At 40.0% G+C, this 18,532-nt stretch overlaps 2 protein-coding genes across 4 annotated transcripts; both read right to left on the bottom strand.

The window, feature by feature from the left end:
• Window positions 1-901: 901 nt before the first annotated feature.
• Window positions 902-5,165, bottom strand: LOC133497336 (glucagon-1-like). The gene is made up of 6 exons (XM_061813357.1): window positions 5,025-5,165; window positions 4,834-4,931; window positions 4,633-4,761; window positions 2,370-2,486; window positions 1,225-1,371; window positions 902-1,159 (listed from the first exon to the last, which is right to left on the bottom strand). The coding sequence occupies exons 2-6, from the start codon at window positions 4,920-4,922 to the stop codon at window positions 1,135-1,137; spliced, it is 507 nt and encodes a 168-aa protein (XP_061669341.1). The 5' UTR covers window positions 4,923-4,931; window positions 5,025-5,165; the 3' UTR covers window positions 902-1,134.
• On the bottom strand, window positions 5,145-17,447 carry LOC133497240 (dipeptidyl peptidase 4-like). Of its 3 annotated transcripts, none has more exons than XM_061813342.1 (26): window positions 17,341-17,447; window positions 17,177-17,264; window positions 15,728-15,826; window positions 15,529-15,620; window positions 15,126-15,200; window positions 14,641-14,693; window positions 14,487-14,559; window positions 14,211-14,331; window positions 13,545-13,699; window positions 13,326-13,423; window positions 13,123-13,252; window positions 12,450-12,488; window positions 12,263-12,361; window positions 12,109-12,179; window positions 11,974-12,027; window positions 11,791-11,903; window positions 11,650-11,697; window positions 11,476-11,574; window positions 10,931-11,000; window positions 10,658-10,852; window positions 10,529-10,583; window positions 10,356-10,455; window positions 9,892-9,950; window positions 9,755-9,827; window positions 8,512-8,585; window positions 8,091-8,436 (listed from the first exon to the last, which is right to left on the bottom strand). In XM_061813342.1, the coding sequence occupies exons 1-26, from the start codon at window positions 17,341-17,343 to the stop codon at window positions 8,344-8,346; spliced, it is 2,229 nt and encodes a 742-aa protein (XP_061669326.1). In that variant the 5' UTR covers window positions 17,344-17,447; the 3' UTR covers window positions 8,091-8,343. The 3 variants fall into 3 exon arrangements, with proteins under 3 accessions (XP_061669331.1, XP_061669326.1, XP_061669330.1); XM_061813346.1 differs by having other exon boundaries at window positions 11,791-11,825; XM_061813347.1 differs by lacking the exons at window positions 8,091-8,436; window positions 8,512-8,585 and adding an exon at window positions 5,145-5,261.
• Window positions 17,448-18,532: the final 1,085 nt, after the last annotated feature.

The following is an 18,532-nucleotide window of genomic DNA, read 5'->3' as shown; positions in this document are numbered from 1 at the left end:
CAAGGACTGCTGTGCTGTTGGTTGTCACAATAGACGACACAGTTCTTCAAATAGATCATTCTATGGAATACCAACTGAAAAGATGAGAAAAGATCAATGGATTTCGGCAACTAAACGGGAAGGATGGTGCCCAATGAAATACATACCCCTGTGTAGCATTCATTTTATTTCAGATAGGAATTATTCTTCTCAATCTCAAATTATCAAGAAGTATTTATAACGGCAAATTGAGAGAATAATGCGTACTTATAAAAAAAAAAAAAAAACTTACAGAGAGGTTCACGGAGGTTAGCGTGTGGCAGGAATATGGTTCCGTGTACGGATGAGAGGACTCCCTGTCCTAGATTTATTTTTTCCATTCATAGGTAATAAATGCGAGTTTGTGTAAAACCAGGAGAAATATTGGTATTCGTATTGGAAAAAAATCGAAGTGGGTCCATCAGTATGTGGGATTTATTCTTGATTGAGAAGAGATCCAGCAACGAAGTATTTGTATGTGTCCAGACTTTTATACGCTTTGAAACTCTTCTGTGTAAATCTCGATGACTTTTTCACCAGATCCATGTGTAGATCCAGTTGTCCAAGACAAGCGGAAGCCAATTAACAGGCCACTTTCTTATTGACGAAAACATCAACTTCAGCATTAAATATGGATCCTCTATGCCAAGTGTATCTAATTTTTCCACATACCTTCGTCTGTTATCACGTTTTAAATGTTTAACGGTATCGGGCAAAACTCTGCTTGTCGTTCTATAAGACATATCTTCGTTTCGTCTCAACAAAATTAACTATCAACAATGGTTTGTTTGACCGGCATTATGGCGACGTAAACAAAAATAATGTGATTTTATGACATAGAAGCACGAGCTTTATAGGTGTGAAGTAGACATAACACAAACACTCAATGAAAAAAATATTTATTTTGCAGAGCAGAATTGTTTATACCTGAGCTTTACATCTGATGTACTTTTCAGTATGTTATATAAATAGAAAATAATTTAAATGTGTAGAAAAAAAATAATTCTGGAGGTGCTTTCAAAACAATGGAAGAATCTACATTTTTTTTTTTTTTTGGTATGGCTTCCCGTTCCTCAATTTTGTTATTCTTGCGTCGTCCTCACAGAGCGCTCGTCCTCAGTGCTCAGCTTGTCTTCTCTGACTAGAATACACAAACGCTCGTGCTAGGATCACGGTAGCTGGTTAAGGCAACTACTGAGTCGTTACCTCTCCCCCGAAGACTTGGAGGTCATGACCCAAAGTAAAAACTCCTTGGCTGCCATGGAGTCCAGGACCTTGTTGACGTCGCTGGTGAAGCTTCCGTCCACGTGCCGTCTGCGGTTGGACGTCTGATCATGCATCTTGGCGTCCCATCTGGGTACACGCACAGCATGGAGACCATTACAGGTCAGTTACCTGACCCAAAGAGTGTCCGGATTTTTGCCCATGAGCAAATCACAACTGATGTTTCACTGATATACTAATGACTTTGTAAATGACTAGTTTAATATATATCTTCTGGGGTCAAGACATAAGGAAAGATCCATACTACGTATTCAACACAAAACATATGCCAATGTTGTTTGTGCTGCTTGACGGGAAAAATAAATATTTGATATTGATCTGAGTGTCCTGACTGAAGGATGACCAAAACCTGGACTGGCATCACAGACAACATTTCATGTTTGCAATTTCACCACCAGTGAGAGAGAATTGAATCTACTTGGAAGTCAGGAAAATAACCTGTCACACATTCATTAATCAGAGGAAAAAGCAGTTAAAAAGACAAAGCGATCTGAATGATTTTGAAGCTGTTAGATTTGAATCTGTCCACTCATGCGTTTACATTAGTGCTTGTCCTCACTAAGGTCTCAGGCGAGGTGGAGTCGATCCCGGCTCACGTTGGGCAAGTCGAGTCAGGTTGTACGTACCAGTATTGTATTTGAAGCTACAAATTGGATGCTAGAGCAAGAACCTAATCTTTAGTTTATCTTGCTTGTTCTGAAAAATACACCAGCCAATTACAGCGCACATACGAATGAAGCACCATTCACAAGTAAGGAAAATTAATGTTCCACGCATGTTTTTGGAAGCCGGAGTACGCACAGAAAACTCACACACGCACAAGGAGGACATGCAAACTCCAAAGATGAAGGATTGTGAGCCTCAACAACAGAACTGTGAGTACCATTTGTGTTCACAATCTAATCCTCAGCTTACTTTGTGTTGCAAAGTACAACTTCACTCAACACGTTCATGTGATTTATTTTTGCTTGAGGAAATCATCAAGGTCAAAGGTGGAGGGGGCGGGACAAAAGCAGCCATGGCTGTTGCCATCACGCGAAGGCAAAGAAGCAGGAAGTGACCCCTACTCTCTTCGGATCTGTCCCAACATGAGCCTGGTGACAAAGTCTTTGACGACCTGGTCCTGGAGGTACGAGCTGACGTCGCTGGTGTACGTCCCCTCGGAGTGGCGCTTCTCCACGGCGCTGGGAACAAGACAGCCACGTTCGGTCAGGGCCTCTCAAACTACTTTGTGATATTGAAAATGTGCAGCGAGAGCGTCGGCAGGCTATGCGTTCCAGACCCCGGGTCTTCATTGAGGACTTACACCGTTTAGTCCGCCTCTTAATACCGCCACTGTTAAAAGGCAATTATGGAAAGCATCAATGCGAAAGAAAACTGCAATATTTCAGAACAAGTATGGCATGTTCATTATCTGGAGCAGTTCAGAATCAATATTTATTGAGTAACATAACAGTAACAGTCACATTTGATTTCAGGTAAGTCATACTCACCAAATATCCCAATTTTATTCCCGGTAATGTGCTAGTTGAAGTTAGATGTAACGAGTATTTCAATCAGACGGAGTTAACAACTGCTAAAATCTCATTGGTTAAAGAAATAGTCCCCAACATTATTATTGTTCCAGAAGATAAATCAGACAGCAGATTGTGAACGCAAATTAAACTGGTTGAAATCTGAATAGCCTCAAACCAAAAAAAAAAAAAACAAAAAACCCGGGGGTCCGAGGGCGGTAGTGTGAACTCTGCAAAATAATTGGTTCTCATTTTGAGAAAATAAACATAATAAGCCAATAACTTGTTGCATAAACTTGGGACCAATTAAAAGCTTTGATGTGATTGTAATGTAGTATCACAAAAACCTGATATTCCTGCAAGGGTAAAGTCCATCCATCCATTTTCCTAGCCGCTTATCCTTACGAGGATCACGGGAGTACTGGAGCCTATCCCAGGCATCAACGGGAAGGAGGCGCGGTACACCCTGAACTGGTTGCCAGCCAATCGCAGGGCACATGGAGACAAACAGCTGCACTCACAATCACACTTTGGGGCAATTTAGAGTGTCCAATTAATGTTGCATGTTTTTGGGATATGGGAAGAAACCGGAGTGGCCGGAGAGAACATGCAAACTCCACAGAGGCGGGGCGGGGAACGAACCAGGGTCCTCAGAACTGTGAGGCCGCTTTAGCAAGGATAAAGTATTTTTTTAAATTCAAATAAAAGTTGGATTATGACAGAGTAAAGTCTTCAAAGGACAAAAGGCGTATATTTTGTGAACATCCTATTTTTTTTAGAGTAAAGTCTACTTTTCAGAATAATGTTTGTAATATTTCAAGAATAAAGTTGTTTTTGAAATTTGTACATAATATCGGATTCCGAGTTTATCTCAGAAAAAAATAACTTCAATCTCATAAGTTTCTTTTATCCTGACTAAATGTCTACATGTTTGTCAAGACTAGCATTTTTTTCCTGTTAAATAAAAATCCAAGTTTGTTCTCATTATGTTCATCTTTCAGCAAAATATGAATTTAGTCCAATATTTTTTCCCCTTCTTCTTATAAATATGAAACACAGTGGTTTTGTTTAGTTTTAAGGATTGTGAGGTCTCCTGGCAGGAGGTTTCTGGACTTTAAAAGTTTGAGAACCCCTGTCTCAGACCACTACAGTAGTTGCGCTGCGGTTTCCCTTGGTAGCGACAAGCTAAAAGGTTCAGACAACATGTTCAGGTTAGCTTTGAAAGTCAGCTCAAGCCTTAGGGTGTAGCTTTTACATCTTCTCTGTGTGTGCTGCTGTGGGTTCTGGTTCTCCACCTTCAGTCCTTAAACATGTACAGCATGTTAGTTTTAATTGAATCAGCTGGGAGAAACTGCAATGACCACATAATATTCTGGACAGGATGAGTGATGAATAAATAAATAAATTGTTGGATGGATGGATGATTTTACACTCTGTCAATTATATTTATTACATTATACACACTGAAATAGTCCGACAATATTGTATACTGTTGTTGTTTAAATGAAACATTTTATCACGAATCCCGATAAACATAGCATAAACATAAACCCCACTGTGATCGATAGGTATGTCAAACTCTGCAAATACTGTAAAATTTCAATTCATTAAAAAAAAAAAAAGGGCTGCAAGAACATTAAACTTTCATATTAAGGTGGGAGCCACAAAATATCATCTTGTGACCCATAAATGGCCCCCGAGCCACCAGTTTGAGACCACTGGTTTAAGGACATCCATTACATTGAGAAAAAATAATACAAAATGACAAATTCTCATATCAGAAAAAGCCGATGGGTTGTATAAATGGACCACTAACCTTCTCCGCTTGTTGTTCATTAGATGGGGAGCAAATTCCTGAGCTTTCTGGTCTTCAAGATATTTACTATAGTTGTTTGCGAACATTCGCTCCAAGTGTCTCCTTACTAAATCATCATCTGCCTCCAAGCTTGAGGAAGAAGATCAAGACCTTCACAAAGCCATTCGGGGACATGTATTCTGAATGTTGAGGTTGATGTACCTTGAGATGTCTTGAAGAGGAACCTGCCAGCTAATCTTGACAAAGCTAAGAATGACAACGAGGCCAGCCAGGGAGCGAATGCTTGTCATTGCTACGACCTGTGGCACAGCACCAGAATCAGAACCGCGCATATACAGTAAGTACTATAAAACTTGCATAATATCAGTCAGGTTGACTCAAAGGCTTCTCACCGTTTTCCTCTTTCTGAAAAAGGATGATAGTTCCTGGATGACTTCTCGTCTTTGCTTGTAGCTCTTGAATACCTGAAGGTGGATCTGCTCAGTTGTGATGGTTTCACCCCTATTTACAGCCCACAAATTACTCTCGTCCCATTAGTCAAATGTGTTTCAGTCTCTGTCAAGAAGCCATTGGAGCGTGACACCATTTGGGGCATGGGTGCGAAGTTCAAACAAATGAATGCAACAGTCCTGCAAACAAATCACAGGATGTTGTCCTTTAATGGGCTACCGTGATAACCAGTGGACAGTGAATTTGTGTGTGTGTGCCTGTGTGGGTGTCATGTGGGCACAGTGACTCAGTATTTGAGGATTTTTTTACAATTTGTGTTCAAACAGATAAGGAATCATTGCTTTTGCATTACTGGACGACATGAGTGGGTGTCCAACCAACAGAACCTGCAAGCACAAACAGAACATTTACCGATATGACCTTGTGCTTCTCAACTAGGTGTAGCTTTGGAAGAGATTGGTTGAACCATTGAGGACGCCAGAGAGGCAATGATTCACTGATTTGAATTTGGAGATGGAGAGGAAAGGCCGTGGCTTTCCAGATGGACCTTAGCCTTGAGTCCAGGAGGAGGACACATTTATAAATGAGAGTGTGGGTGCAGAGTCATATACAGTGGCATCTCTATTAACAAGCATCTCTAGTAATGAAAAATTCAGATTACAAAACACCTCCTCGGAATGCGTAATTACGAAAGAAAACTCAGAATACGAAAGGAAAAAATGGGGCATTGCATTCACAGCTCCCAAATTCCACCGAACGCAAACATCCTATATCTTGGTTTATGCAGCGCAGCAGAGCTGTTCTCCCATTGGCTATCGCCGTAGCATCTTCCTGGCATCCTATTGGCTTGGGGAGACGTCAATCTTTACTCATAATGCTGTCGACTGTCGCTGAATCAGGATACTGCCAACTGTGTGGTCTGCATGAAACTATCTCAAAGTTCAGCACCACAACAACTCTCATCAAAACCAGTCACTCCTGGTCAGTGGGTACAGATTCTAAACAGCCAACCACAGTATGAGTCTAACAGACTGAAGTTTTGAAAGCTTTTGAACAGGTGGACCACTGCCTACTGCTGTAACATCAGGCTAACATGAAGATGTGCCCTAACGAACTGACTGGCTAGGATTATGCGTTAGGAATTTAGGGGAGTGTGGTCTGCACATACTTGTTCCTTATAAACATTTCTCCTCAGAAGACAATCTTCAGCAACACCTGGAGATCAGGTATGTGGACAACGTAGGGCTATTTCAATCTTTCGCCATTACAGACAACACCAGCAGCAACACCACCAAGTCCAAGGAGGCAGAGTGTCTGTCAACAATTTGTTGCTCAATGGTGAGAGATCAGTGGAGTTGAGGCTTTCTTTCTCCAAAATTCCACCATGACCTGCTGCTGTCTCTGGGCAGACAAGAGCTCTAGTTGATTTCCACCACCAAAGACCTAGATTTCTACCTTGACAGCAACCTGAGTGGAAACACCCAAAGAAGAGCCGATACTCGGGTAATGGCCCCAAACAGCTCCACTTCCTGTTGGCCATTGCCAGACACAGACTAATAAGTGAAATTCCAGTCTTTTTTGTCTGAAGTATGTTGGTGTCCTCTTTCTCTGATGGAGCAAACAACAAATATTCTTGAAGTTTCAGAGGAGAGCTTTGAGGATGACCTTCAGAGGCTGCTCCACACAATTGGACCCCTCAAGACTCCCAACAATACAAACCAGAAAGGAAAGGGCAGCCATTCATGTGATCAAAGACACAACAAATATCACCCAGCACCACCTGGTCTGAAAAACAAGGGCCACCCACACAGTGACTGCTGAGAAATTACAGCAACATCACTGAAACTTAAAACTGAATGAAAAGATAGAGCTGCCATCGCTCCTCTACCTGAATCTTCTCCTCCTAAATTCCACAATTTGATATTGGGTGTTCCTCATCCTTAGTAGACCCACCACAGCATTCTCCTGAAAGTCTCAGGTGCTACCCAGGCAAATTAGGCAAGGAAGTCCTTGTTGTCTTCCAACATTACCAAAGACAGAATCTGAAAGGCTGCTGCTTAAGTAGTGTCACACGAAACTCCTCCATGTCTGACAAGTAGTCAGTGATCCAGGAACCTGGGGCGGTAGTATTCATCTGAAGCAGCTTGTCACTCATCTCTAGACTAACATGGTAGGTGAACTGCTAAGCGTCTAGAGGAGAATTTACCTGCTCCCACAGGAAGGCCAGTCCGTCTTACCTTTGAGACGTGATGCCGGTGTGACAATTCTATGATTGTTGACATCAGATGGAGTGGCTTGCCTTAGCTACAAAGTAAGAGAGTACAAGACAGGACCTGACATATTTTTCTGCATTAGGCTGCCGGTGGATACGACGATCCAGGGACTGATGTGATAACATGCTGCCGACAAAAATGGTTTCTCTGAAAAGCTGTCCAACTGATTAGTCTTGACCAGTGTGTCCTCTAGCACCCAAGTAGTTTTCATATGACTATTACTTGTTTATACTACTTCACGTAGCTCAATTTTCTCTCCTGCTTCCTATATTGGCCTTCTCAGTCTCTCCTTATTTAACCCTAGAGAACCCAAGACCTCCAAATCCTCTTTTAAATATGTGACCCCATGCGTTCTCTAGGGTTAAGTATCATGTCACCATGTCCGATCTTAAGGCCGTCCATCTTTTACTTCTCGTGTTCTTTATTTTTTTGAGCCATGCAAGTCTACGTAGAAGATATGAAGCATGAAGGCAACCGGTTTAAGACAGTGCTAAAACACCAGAACAACAGTGGCTGTAAAGGGAGGCTTGAGAACAATGGTACAAGCACATACAAAAGGTAACAATGGATTAAATAATTCAAACACTATTCCTTCCATCCTGCTCATAAAAAAACAGTATTTTGGGAAATTAGAAAGATAGGAACATCTTTATTTTTGGATTTCATTTGTACATTACATTACAATGTCCACCAATAGTTTAAAGTCCACGAAAGTGTGTATATGGACAACCACGGTAACATCAGAGATTATAAATACAAACTAGTGTAGCATCCAAATGATTTTAAGGTCACAGAATTAGTAATTATTTTGTTTGACTGGGTATGTATTTCTGGAGTGCTGCTTTTACCTGTTTTTGCTATTAATGCTGCAATGCTGGCCTCCATTTAAATTACAGTACATCATTTGAATAACCAAACAGGTAAACGTGTTACGTGCAATCTGCTTTGTATGAGCCACTGGTGCTCTGGAGTGCTGGTCCAGTCAACTTTATGCAAAGCATCTCTGTAGGAAGTGACTCATGTGGGTGTAGACGTGCTGATACGCAGAACCAGAAAGCCCATGGTTCTTGTCTGTGTACCACTGAAGGACAACATCAACCTGTTATCAATTCAATTTTGACATGATGCTTATCAACACCAAGGTTAGTCTGCTTACCATTGCTTCAAATTCCACTTGCTCCTTTACTAGAGCTTCAGAGATCTCAGCTGCCTGCTGGAAATGCACGTTGTCTAGCAAGAGTAACCAAAAAATAAGGAATGGGAATTGAAAACTGGTTCTTTCTGAAAACCAGTTCACAGTAATTTGGTTCCTAGGAATTTTGCTTGCTTGCTTTCCGATTCCGCTTATTGTTTCCTCAATTACAAATGGCAAAACATATTGGCATCATGTGATATCGGACCCTCTCCCAGCTGACAAGGCCAAGAGGCAGGACACATCCAAGTCTGGTCAGCAGAAAATCACGGACCACATGCACACTGCCATTGACGATTCACACCAATGGACAAACAAGTCACCAGTTAATGTACCACACATGTATTTATTTATTTTTAATCCTTGTTTTTGTTGACTTTGTTTTGATTAGATTGAGTTTCTGTTTTAGGTCACATCATGCTTTTCCCATGTCCCTTGTCAATGTTGTCTTTCTCGTTGGAGTTTCATTTCCTCCTGTTCTCATCAGCACTATCCCATGTGTCTACCAATCAGCTTCCTCCAGCCACTCGTGTCTTATCCAGGTGTGCTTCGTTGTCGTATTGGTTTGCTTGTATTTAGTTCCGTGTTTCCTTTCAATCGGTGCGTTGTCATCAGATGTTTGCTGAGTTCTGTCACATTTGTAGTAGTGGGTGTTTGTTCCCATATGTTTCTTTGTCGCTTTGAGTTCAGATTTGGTAAATTAACATAGTGTTGGGTCCTGAGCTTTGTTTCTCTGTTATTTATTCATTTTTTTTAACCTAACATATTGAGAAACCTACTTTGACTCCCTGCTTCCCTGCACTTAGGTTCTCCAACTTTCACCACCCTATCAAAGCCACGAAAACCCAATTGTTACACATCCAGACCTTCGCCCGCTTGTGTTACATATTTAGAATACGTCAAATTTATCTTGATTTTGAAATCATTCAGCCTTTTACTGTCCTGCTTGTCCTTATTCAGGTCATGGGTAAGCTAGGTGTAGCCTTTCCCACCTGACTGGGTGGAGTGGTTGGTCCTCAACTGCAGTTCATGTTTAAAAGGCACCTAGTGAAAACTCACAAGCATGGCGACAACAACCAAACTCCACAGAGGATGGCCTTATCTGAAATTCGAAGCCACAAACCCTTGACTGTGAAGCAGATGTGTTATGAATTACTCCCTCCTGCTGACCATTTTGTGCTAAATAACCCGGTATAACATGACTCACCATCAGCTGTTCCGTGAACCAGCAAATACTGCACGGAATGGAAGTTCTTGGCCCGTGCAGTCACTGTTGAGTTCTGCGCAAATCGGGATTGGATTGAAACATGTAGCTGGACAGCTGAAGGGTGTGCGGAAACTTACAGTGTAGGCTTCTTGATTGTCAATTGGCTTTGTCATGTACCGCTCGGTGTAGATAGAATCTGGAAAGCACCCAAAGTGGACAGTTGTTAATTGACGAATTGTAATTATTGGAATGCTGTAAGAAATAGATAGATAGATAGATAGATAGATAGATAGATAGATAGATAGATAGATAGATAGATAATAGATAGATAGATAGATAGATAGATAGATAGATAGATAGATAGATAGATATATAGATAGATAGATAGATAGATAGATAGATAGATAGATAGATGATAGATAGATAGATAGATATATATAGATAGATAGATAGATAGATGATAGATAGATAGATAATAGATAGATAGATAGATAGATAGATAGATAGATAGATAGATAGATAGATAGATATAGATAGATAGATAGATAGATAGATAGATAGATAGATAGATAGATAGATAGATAGATAGATAGATACCAACCATAATATTCCCATTTGGAGACTGGAGCAACTGCCATTCCACATTTAAAGACTCCACTTCCAGATCCCAAAGCCATGGAAGCCACATATCCGCCATAAGACTAACGACAAAAATTATTAAAGTCCCATCAGGTACAAAGTGGCTTAAACTTTGTCTACTACTGGACTACTTACCCATCCCCATATTGCAACTCTATCTTTGTCAATAAATCCCATTTTGATGAATTCACTAAAATAGAAATTTAGTTAAGGCCTTCTCATAGGAGGAGTAGAAATGGTCATTAACCCTTCATGCCTCCCTACCTGGCTGCTGTTATCTGATCTTCCACCTCAAAGGTTCCAAGACGTTTATAGATTTCATGCATTAGCTTGTCACCTCGGTAACCACTGCCTCTCCCATCAAAGCTGGCAACGATGATTTTCTCTGTGCTGGCCAGGTAAGTGGACCAGTTCACTCTGTAGATAAAGTCTACCTTCTGGCTGCAGGGACCAGCATACCTGGAGGGTTGATGAGTGGTTTAATCTACAACGTCTGTTGCTTACAAGTTTATCCAGAGGCTGCTGATGTACTCTTACACATCCAGCAATAGGGGGTACTTCTTGGAGTCATCAAAGCCTGGTGGCAAAAACATCTGGTACCACAGCTCTGTCGTGAATAACAGCATAGAAATCAACTGAAAATTAAGTGAAATTTTGTACAAGCTTAGCACAGTAATTATAAGCAATAACTCTACAGTTGTGCTAACTCAACAAGCGAAAAGTCCGAGGTGGTCCAGCAATATGAAGTACATGCTTCATTACAACAAGAGCCGATGAGAGAACTTTCTGCACCTGTCAATCACCTGTTTTGTACACATTCACAACCACCAACAGTTTGGTCTTCAATTAACCTAAACTACAGTCACTTATTACATATTAAATTACAAACATTGGGGTCCTTGCTTGAATGGCACGCTGTGGCAGACCGCACAAATTGCACATACAACCGCCGATGACACATTACATAATTACACAATTTACTTGGAAGCCTCTTACCGCTCAACAGTGCCGTACAAAATGCGCACGCCAGAAACTACCGCTGAATACAGATGATTGGAGACTAATGATAGTAATGAACTCACTGTAACCAGCAATCTTCAAAGTTCCGCGACGCATGGTGGGCATTTGGATATCAGATATCAGTTGGCTGAATTTGCTGTTATCCTCCAAGCGTTTAAGTTCTAGTGATGTAAGGGATGATGGAAAATTCAATACAATCCTTTTCTGTCTTCTTCCATTTGACTAGTAGCACTCACCTTTGCCTTCCTTGTTATCCATGAGAGAACTGAACGGAATTCCAGGGCCTTTGCTCAAAAACAAACAACTCAGTGACATGTCACCCAACAATTAAAGATACCAAACATGCACACACCCAAAAAAAAAACAAAAAAACTGACCATTGCAGCTCATGAGGTAGAATCGCGCATTGTGGCTGAAATAAGCAGAATTATACTGGCAGTTGTCCGTGCTTAAATTGCAAGTTAGACACGTGACCTCCCCCTTGGTCCATCTGAAACAAACGCACCTTCTACGACCCACTACTTAAAAGTAAATACATTGCAGCGGGATAGACGCCTTACCTGTAAATATTCCTGCCGCCTGGTTTCCCACCCTCTTGGTTGCTAGAGTAATATCTGTGAAATATGAAGCGTGTTAAAGCGACAATAACCTCATTTGAAATCTAAAGTTCTATGTATCTAAAAAGTTGAACTTACACACTATCCGCAGTAACTTTCTGAATGGCAACAACTTCCCATTCTCCTTTGGTAATCGCCGTAGCGTTGCCCTGCAAAGGAAAAGTTGGCATACACTTAACACTGACACATACTACAATATATTATTTCACATAAATTTGTCTGCTCAGCCAACCTCGACCACGTGATGGATGTGCTTGTAGCCGTTGGAGTCACTCATCAACAAGTAATAACTCATCTTATCTTCAGAAAAAAATGGATCTGATGGAGAAAACTAGCCCCCCAAAAAATGTTAGTATCGCACAAACTGGTTTATTATACCTGTTTTTTAACTACAGAATGTAATTTTTTTTTTTTTTTACCCGTCCAATCCAACCAGAGGAGCTTTCCACGTCTAGACGCTGCAAAAAGCAAGACAGAAGGTATGTTATAATTCTGACATCAATACTTCTTCACCTACAGTGCATTAGTGTAAGTTTAGTACCACTTTAAATATGTTGTGGGATCACTGGCATAACCGTAAATACTCGTTACAACACATTTCAGGAAAGTGTAAAGAATTAAACATTTTGGCCATGTTTTTTTCTTTAATTCAATGGGCATTTTGGTGTGCTTGACTTGGTCACACAATAGAGATAGTTTGTGGATATATCACAATGCCAGAGTATTACCTTGAGAAATAGTAATGGGTCTTTGCAGAGGATAAAAAAATATAGTCAGAATTTGTATATCATCTGTCTACACGTGTTTCTCCACCATTTGTGTTCAAATATCTGTTGCTTCAAGGGTTAGGGCATAACACCAATACTGCGAATTAGCCCATCTCTGGTGTTTTGCATTGAATTTTGGAAATGGACTTTCCTACAGTGAAGTTATTTTTACAATACGGACAATTCTTTGTTTTGTTTGCTATCTGCCAAATTGCTACTTGTTGTCAAATGAATTGTGTTCTCGACCCACCACGTTATAGTATTATTACATTTATGTATACTAAGATTTGCTAGGACATGAAAGATAACACCACTTGATTTGTACCTCAACTGGGACCCAGGTGAGGTCCTGGAGGTTATAGATCTGAAGGATGAGGTGGGTTTGGAGCCTTTGTAGCCACTGGATGGCAAGACGCTGGTCAGTACCCCAAGTCACTGTGGCCAAGTAGTGCTCCCTGTTTGGCCACAGAAGGCAAACCATGTTCTTCAACTCTTATGCAACTTGAATAGCCTGTAAGGTTCTCTTACTGTGAGCTGAAGGGTTCCGGAACGAGCACTTTGTTGATAACTGTTATGTTATCTGTGTCCACAACAAACAGCTTCACCACTGGGTTTGGGGAACCTGCCTGCAGAGGACAATACATATGACTCACCGGGGATTAGTGTTAAAGGGTTAGGGTGTTTTCATGATGAGCCTTTCCAACACTGGAGAGGGGTGAAGGTTTAGATTCATGGATGGATACTCACCTTTGGGTAAGGGATAGAAACAGTACTGGGATACTGACTGTTCCCGAACCAGGAGAACTCCACAGTGGGGACCTCTGTATCATTGAACTGCACATAGGCCAGATATTTTCCTCCTGGGGACCACCACAGACCCTGATTGGATGAGAACATCTCCTCTGGTAGGCGGGAACAGAGAAGTGTACTTTGAATCCAAATCTTACATGCTTGGACAAAATTGTTAGTACCCTTCTATAAAAGAAAATCCTATATAATATAACAATATCATTGAAATAACCTACAAATGACCGAAACAATAATCTTCAGAAATATAAGGGAAACGATTGAGATTTTTTTTTACCACGCCAGGTGGGCAAACTGCTCCAGCTGGATCAGATCACAAAGGGGATTTTTCTCCAGATGACACATTTCAGCTCCTCCCACAAATGTACAGTAGATTTTCAATCAGGTTACCTCATCAAATAATACTACAAAGCTGCCAGGAGAATATACTTGGAACAGATCTGTTTTTTTGACTTAACAAACAAGAATGATTGATTTATTATTGGCTTTGTCACTAGTCAGCTTTTACCTGAGATACATTTTTTTTTTCATTTTCTTCCAGTGGAAGGGTACTAAGACTTACAGGATAGCAACGCTTATATTTTTTTCTAGCTACTTCTTACTTACCTTCATACACCCAATCTGGAATTCCATTTAAAATATGATTTTCCCTGCCGTCCCATGTCACTTGCTGGGGCAATGACTCTGGGCTGGCCTTCACGTACACGTTATTTTTCCAAACAAAGGCCTAGGAATCCGAAAGAAAATATTCCACGAAGACTGAATAATCCATCTCTATCTGAGAGTTGACATTAAGTGCTTGGGAAAGGCGGGTCAAGCATTCACTAATCAGGTGCCCTCAACCTGACATCGCCTGCTGATGCTTGATTCAGTCACGCTCACCAGTTTGATCCCTGCAGGTGCCCAAGCCAAATATTGGATTTCTTCTGGCAGGTTGGAAGCTTCTACAAACTTGCTGAGATGATATGTGAGAGTATCAAAATCAAGTAAAACAAATCCCGACAATTAAAGGATTTTTTTTTTTTTACACACTTACTTCAAAGTCCGATCGTAAAGAGAGTACGACGCTGTAAATGAATGCCGCCACACCTGTCAGGACAGGACATGTTCACTTGTGATTTATGGTTAACATCAAGCGGAATAAAGAGATAAATAGGAGTTAAGGTGCCTTTGATATATTCCCATTAAACCCCGAAAAGTTGAGATTTTCCATTTAGCTTCACATTTATGATCTTAAATCAATTTTATGCTGTAAAGAAATCATGACAGTGTAGGCAGCAATTTTGGGGACATGCAAAATGTTCAATATGAATAAGAAAGTAGGTAACTAATGATCAAAATCAACTAACGCATTGTAGACAGTGAAACTACGTAAAAGAGTTGATTTGGTATATTTGAACCACTTGTATTTGTATACGTGTGAAGTTCAGTCACTCTAATAAGACCCCAAAGTCTCATTTTGCTTTGTTTTCCTGATGACGAGGGCCTTTCTTGTGATATTGTGTATATTGTGTGTCTTACCATGCGGCGGTTACTCAGAAGTGCCACATATCTGCGGTCAGCAGACAACTGGTAGTCAGAAGCGTCTTTTTCGGTCTGTAGGAATAGGAAAAGAAGACTTTCTCAACAAATGTTCTGATCTGATTCCAATTATAGCTTATTCTTTTTGGGCTGTTTTCTCGCCCGGAGAAAGTTGGACTAGGCTCCAGCACCCCCAAAATCCCAGTGAGGATAAGCGGTACAGAACATAGATGGATGATGGGGGGGGGGGGGAATCATTGGAAAAAAGGATAAAAAAATGGAGACATTCGCTAATGTGAAGGGTCTAATCGGGTTAATAATTTTACGGTGGCCCCACCGGTCTCAATTCAAGCTTTATGCTTTTGACCACGATGTCAACACAAAGATTGAAAGATTGACTTACAAACGTGTCTGCACTTAAGAACACGGAGGATTGTCCCGCAGTCACATTATGGAGATAGACGGAGCCTTCTCGACGGTGCAGATACTCGTCATCTACAAAAAGAAATTAGGTTAGAATTACCAACCATAGCAGTTTGTAAACTAAGAAGCCCACTTTTGTTTGGCATTCAACCTCCAATGTGTCCGACCAGACCACCCACCAGAGATCCATCTGATGCTGTAGGTTTTGGGTTTGAGGTCACTGTTGAACACGTCTGCCAATGTGAAAAACTTCCTGTCCGTGGAATCATCCTGTTCCTCTGAAATAATCAAGACAACGTGATGTTGTTGTATTCGTTGGATCATCCAAAATTCTTCTCGTATTAAATGAACGAAAACTGGGAGTTCTCAAACTTTTGGACTTTTTTCAATGACCACCTTTGAACCCATGAAACACACTGTAATGTTATTTTACAATAAATTCACATTTTTAAAGGCAAAAACTTGTTTTGAAACCAAAGTCTAATTTTTTCCAAGAAAAAGTTTTCATCTTTACAAGAACAAAGATTCATTTAGTAAGGATAACAAAAGTGGTACGCTTACCAGAATGAAGTCAAATTAATTTAGATAAAGTTGCAATATTATGATATTAAAGTCTAACCTTAATGACAAAATAAAAATATTTTAAGATGAATTTAATGTAATTTTGAGGCCTTTATGTTCAAAAAAGTTCTTTAAATAATGTACTTTACTATTGCAGGGATAGTACATCACAATAATTTCCACACCTAATTGGCCCGAAGCTAATGTAGGAAGGAGTAATTGGTTGATTATTTTTGTTTTATTGGTGCGCCTGTCATGTTCTGCCGCTGGTCCCCACATGTACAGTAAATAAAAACATTCTACACACCCCAGTTGAAATGCCGTTTTTATGATGTAAAAAAATAAAATGACACCAAAAATATTTCTAATCGCTCTCTACGATTAATCTGATCCATCATCAGTGTTAATTACATTTTGAATAAATGTATTAACAAGACTCATGGATGGTTCCTTCAATAAAACCCAACAGGATTTAAACCATACAAGGTGCTCATTTTGGAATGAACCACATTTATTATTTACATAAACTGATAACAAACGTGATGAAATGTAAATGCATCATAAATATTAATTGTTGTATTATAAGTCTACAGCATGTGGAAAATTTTTATACCATGTTGACCTAATGACAAATGTGCATAATTTAGACAATACAGTATTGCTTCATATAACAGCCCAAATAAGTGAATCTTCCATAAACAAAAGTCAGAAATTGTCAAGATGAAACGGTTAACTGAATCAGTTCATAGATTGCATCACAGGGAGTACTTTGAAGTCAAATTTGAAAAAATATGCCGTGTTTGAGATGACATGGACATCATTGTGAGTTTAATATGATACTTACATCATGACACCCACCATAAAGAGAATGAACGACATTACGGATGCTTTAAATGGTTGGAAACGGTTCATTACAGCTGATGACACGTAAATGTTAACCATTAACTTCAGTTGACTGTCTGTTTTGTGTTTAGCCTTTAAAAATGAGCACATTCCACTTTAACCCTCCCAGTCCCCCACCCCTGCCAAATAAATAAATTGAATAAAGTTGGTGAATAAAGACTTACCTTTTAGATAAAGCACGGTGGGTACTGTGATCAGGATAACAACGACAACCAGTCCAAGAACCCCGAGGAGTACCTTGGCAATGGAGACCTGAGGGTGCAAAAACCTGTGAATGCGCATGTAAAATGCCAACGAAAAGAAAAGCCAGTACAGTCAATTAACTAACCATAATTTAAATAGGTGTACAAAAAAAATAAATAAATACAAATCACAAAAGTAGTCATGCAGCAGCAGGTAATTGTGCTCACAGATTTGTGCGTCTATCAAACTTTGTTGTTAATTATTAACTTGGGTTTCAAAGGTAGGCCAATAAATGTGTTAACAACCGAGCAAAGTTTGTCAACATGGGGGGGAAACTGTTTTCTTTCTTTAAAGACGTTTGAAATGAGCCCAAATTAAATGCAAGGCAAGCAAGCTCATTTCTGTTTTGATTGACCATTTTGCATAGTTCGTTCGTGTCAGTGACGATGACAACCGACTTGATTTTTAATACACATTCCAGCTAAAGGGAACGAAGTTTTGTCTTATTTAAATATTTGTATCCCCTCTTACTAGAGCTCGATGTTGGTGTTACTGGTGGTAGTAGTGAACATAAAAAGGTTTTGACAGGAATAATGAAAGTAAAAATTGTCCTCCTTTTACCAAAGAAAATGATCCCAGTAAACTATTAATGAGAACCATGGATTTTATTTGGGAAAGTACCAGCCATATAACAGATATATATTCGTGAAACATTGTGAAAAATGAGTTTTATTAACAATATTTAATGATGACTTCTTCTTTCTTTGTTACGGCTTGTATATCTCAGTGCATGTACCACACCGCCCCTCAGAGGTCAGAATGTGAATGGCAGTTACTTAATGTACTCATTAGTTCATAACAAATACACGTATAACGTGAAATAATTACAGTGAAGAAAATAAGTATTTGAACGCCCTGCTATATTGCAAGTTCTCCCACTTAGAAATCATGAAGGGGTCTGAAATTTTCACCATAGGTGCATGTCCACTGTGAGAGAGATATTCTGAAAAGAAAAATCCAAAAATCACAATGTATGATTTTTTTAATGATTTATTTGTGTGATACAGCTGCAAGTCAGTATTTGAACACCTGAGAAAACCAATGTTAATATTTTGTACAGTAGCCTTTCTTCACAATTACAGAGGTCAAATGTTTCCTGTAGTTGTTCACCAGGTTTGCACACACTGCAGGAGGGATTCTGGCTCACTCTTCCACACAGATCTTCTCTACATCAGGCAGGTTTCTGGGCTGTCGCTGAGAAACACAGAGTTTCAGCTCCCTCCAAATATTTTCTATTCGGTTTAGGTCTGGAGACTGGCGAGGCCAAGCCAGAACCT

The sequence above is a fragment of the Syngnathoides biaculeatus genome, chromosome 2 (assembly GCF_019802595.1).
Source record: "Syngnathoides biaculeatus isolate LvHL_M chromosome 2, ASM1980259v1, whole genome shotgun sequence".
Classification (NCBI taxonomy): Eukaryota; Metazoa; Chordata; class Actinopteri; order Syngnathiformes; family Syngnathidae; genus Syngnathoides; species Syngnathoides biaculeatus.
This window is presented reverse-complemented; position numbering and strand designations above follow the sequence as displayed.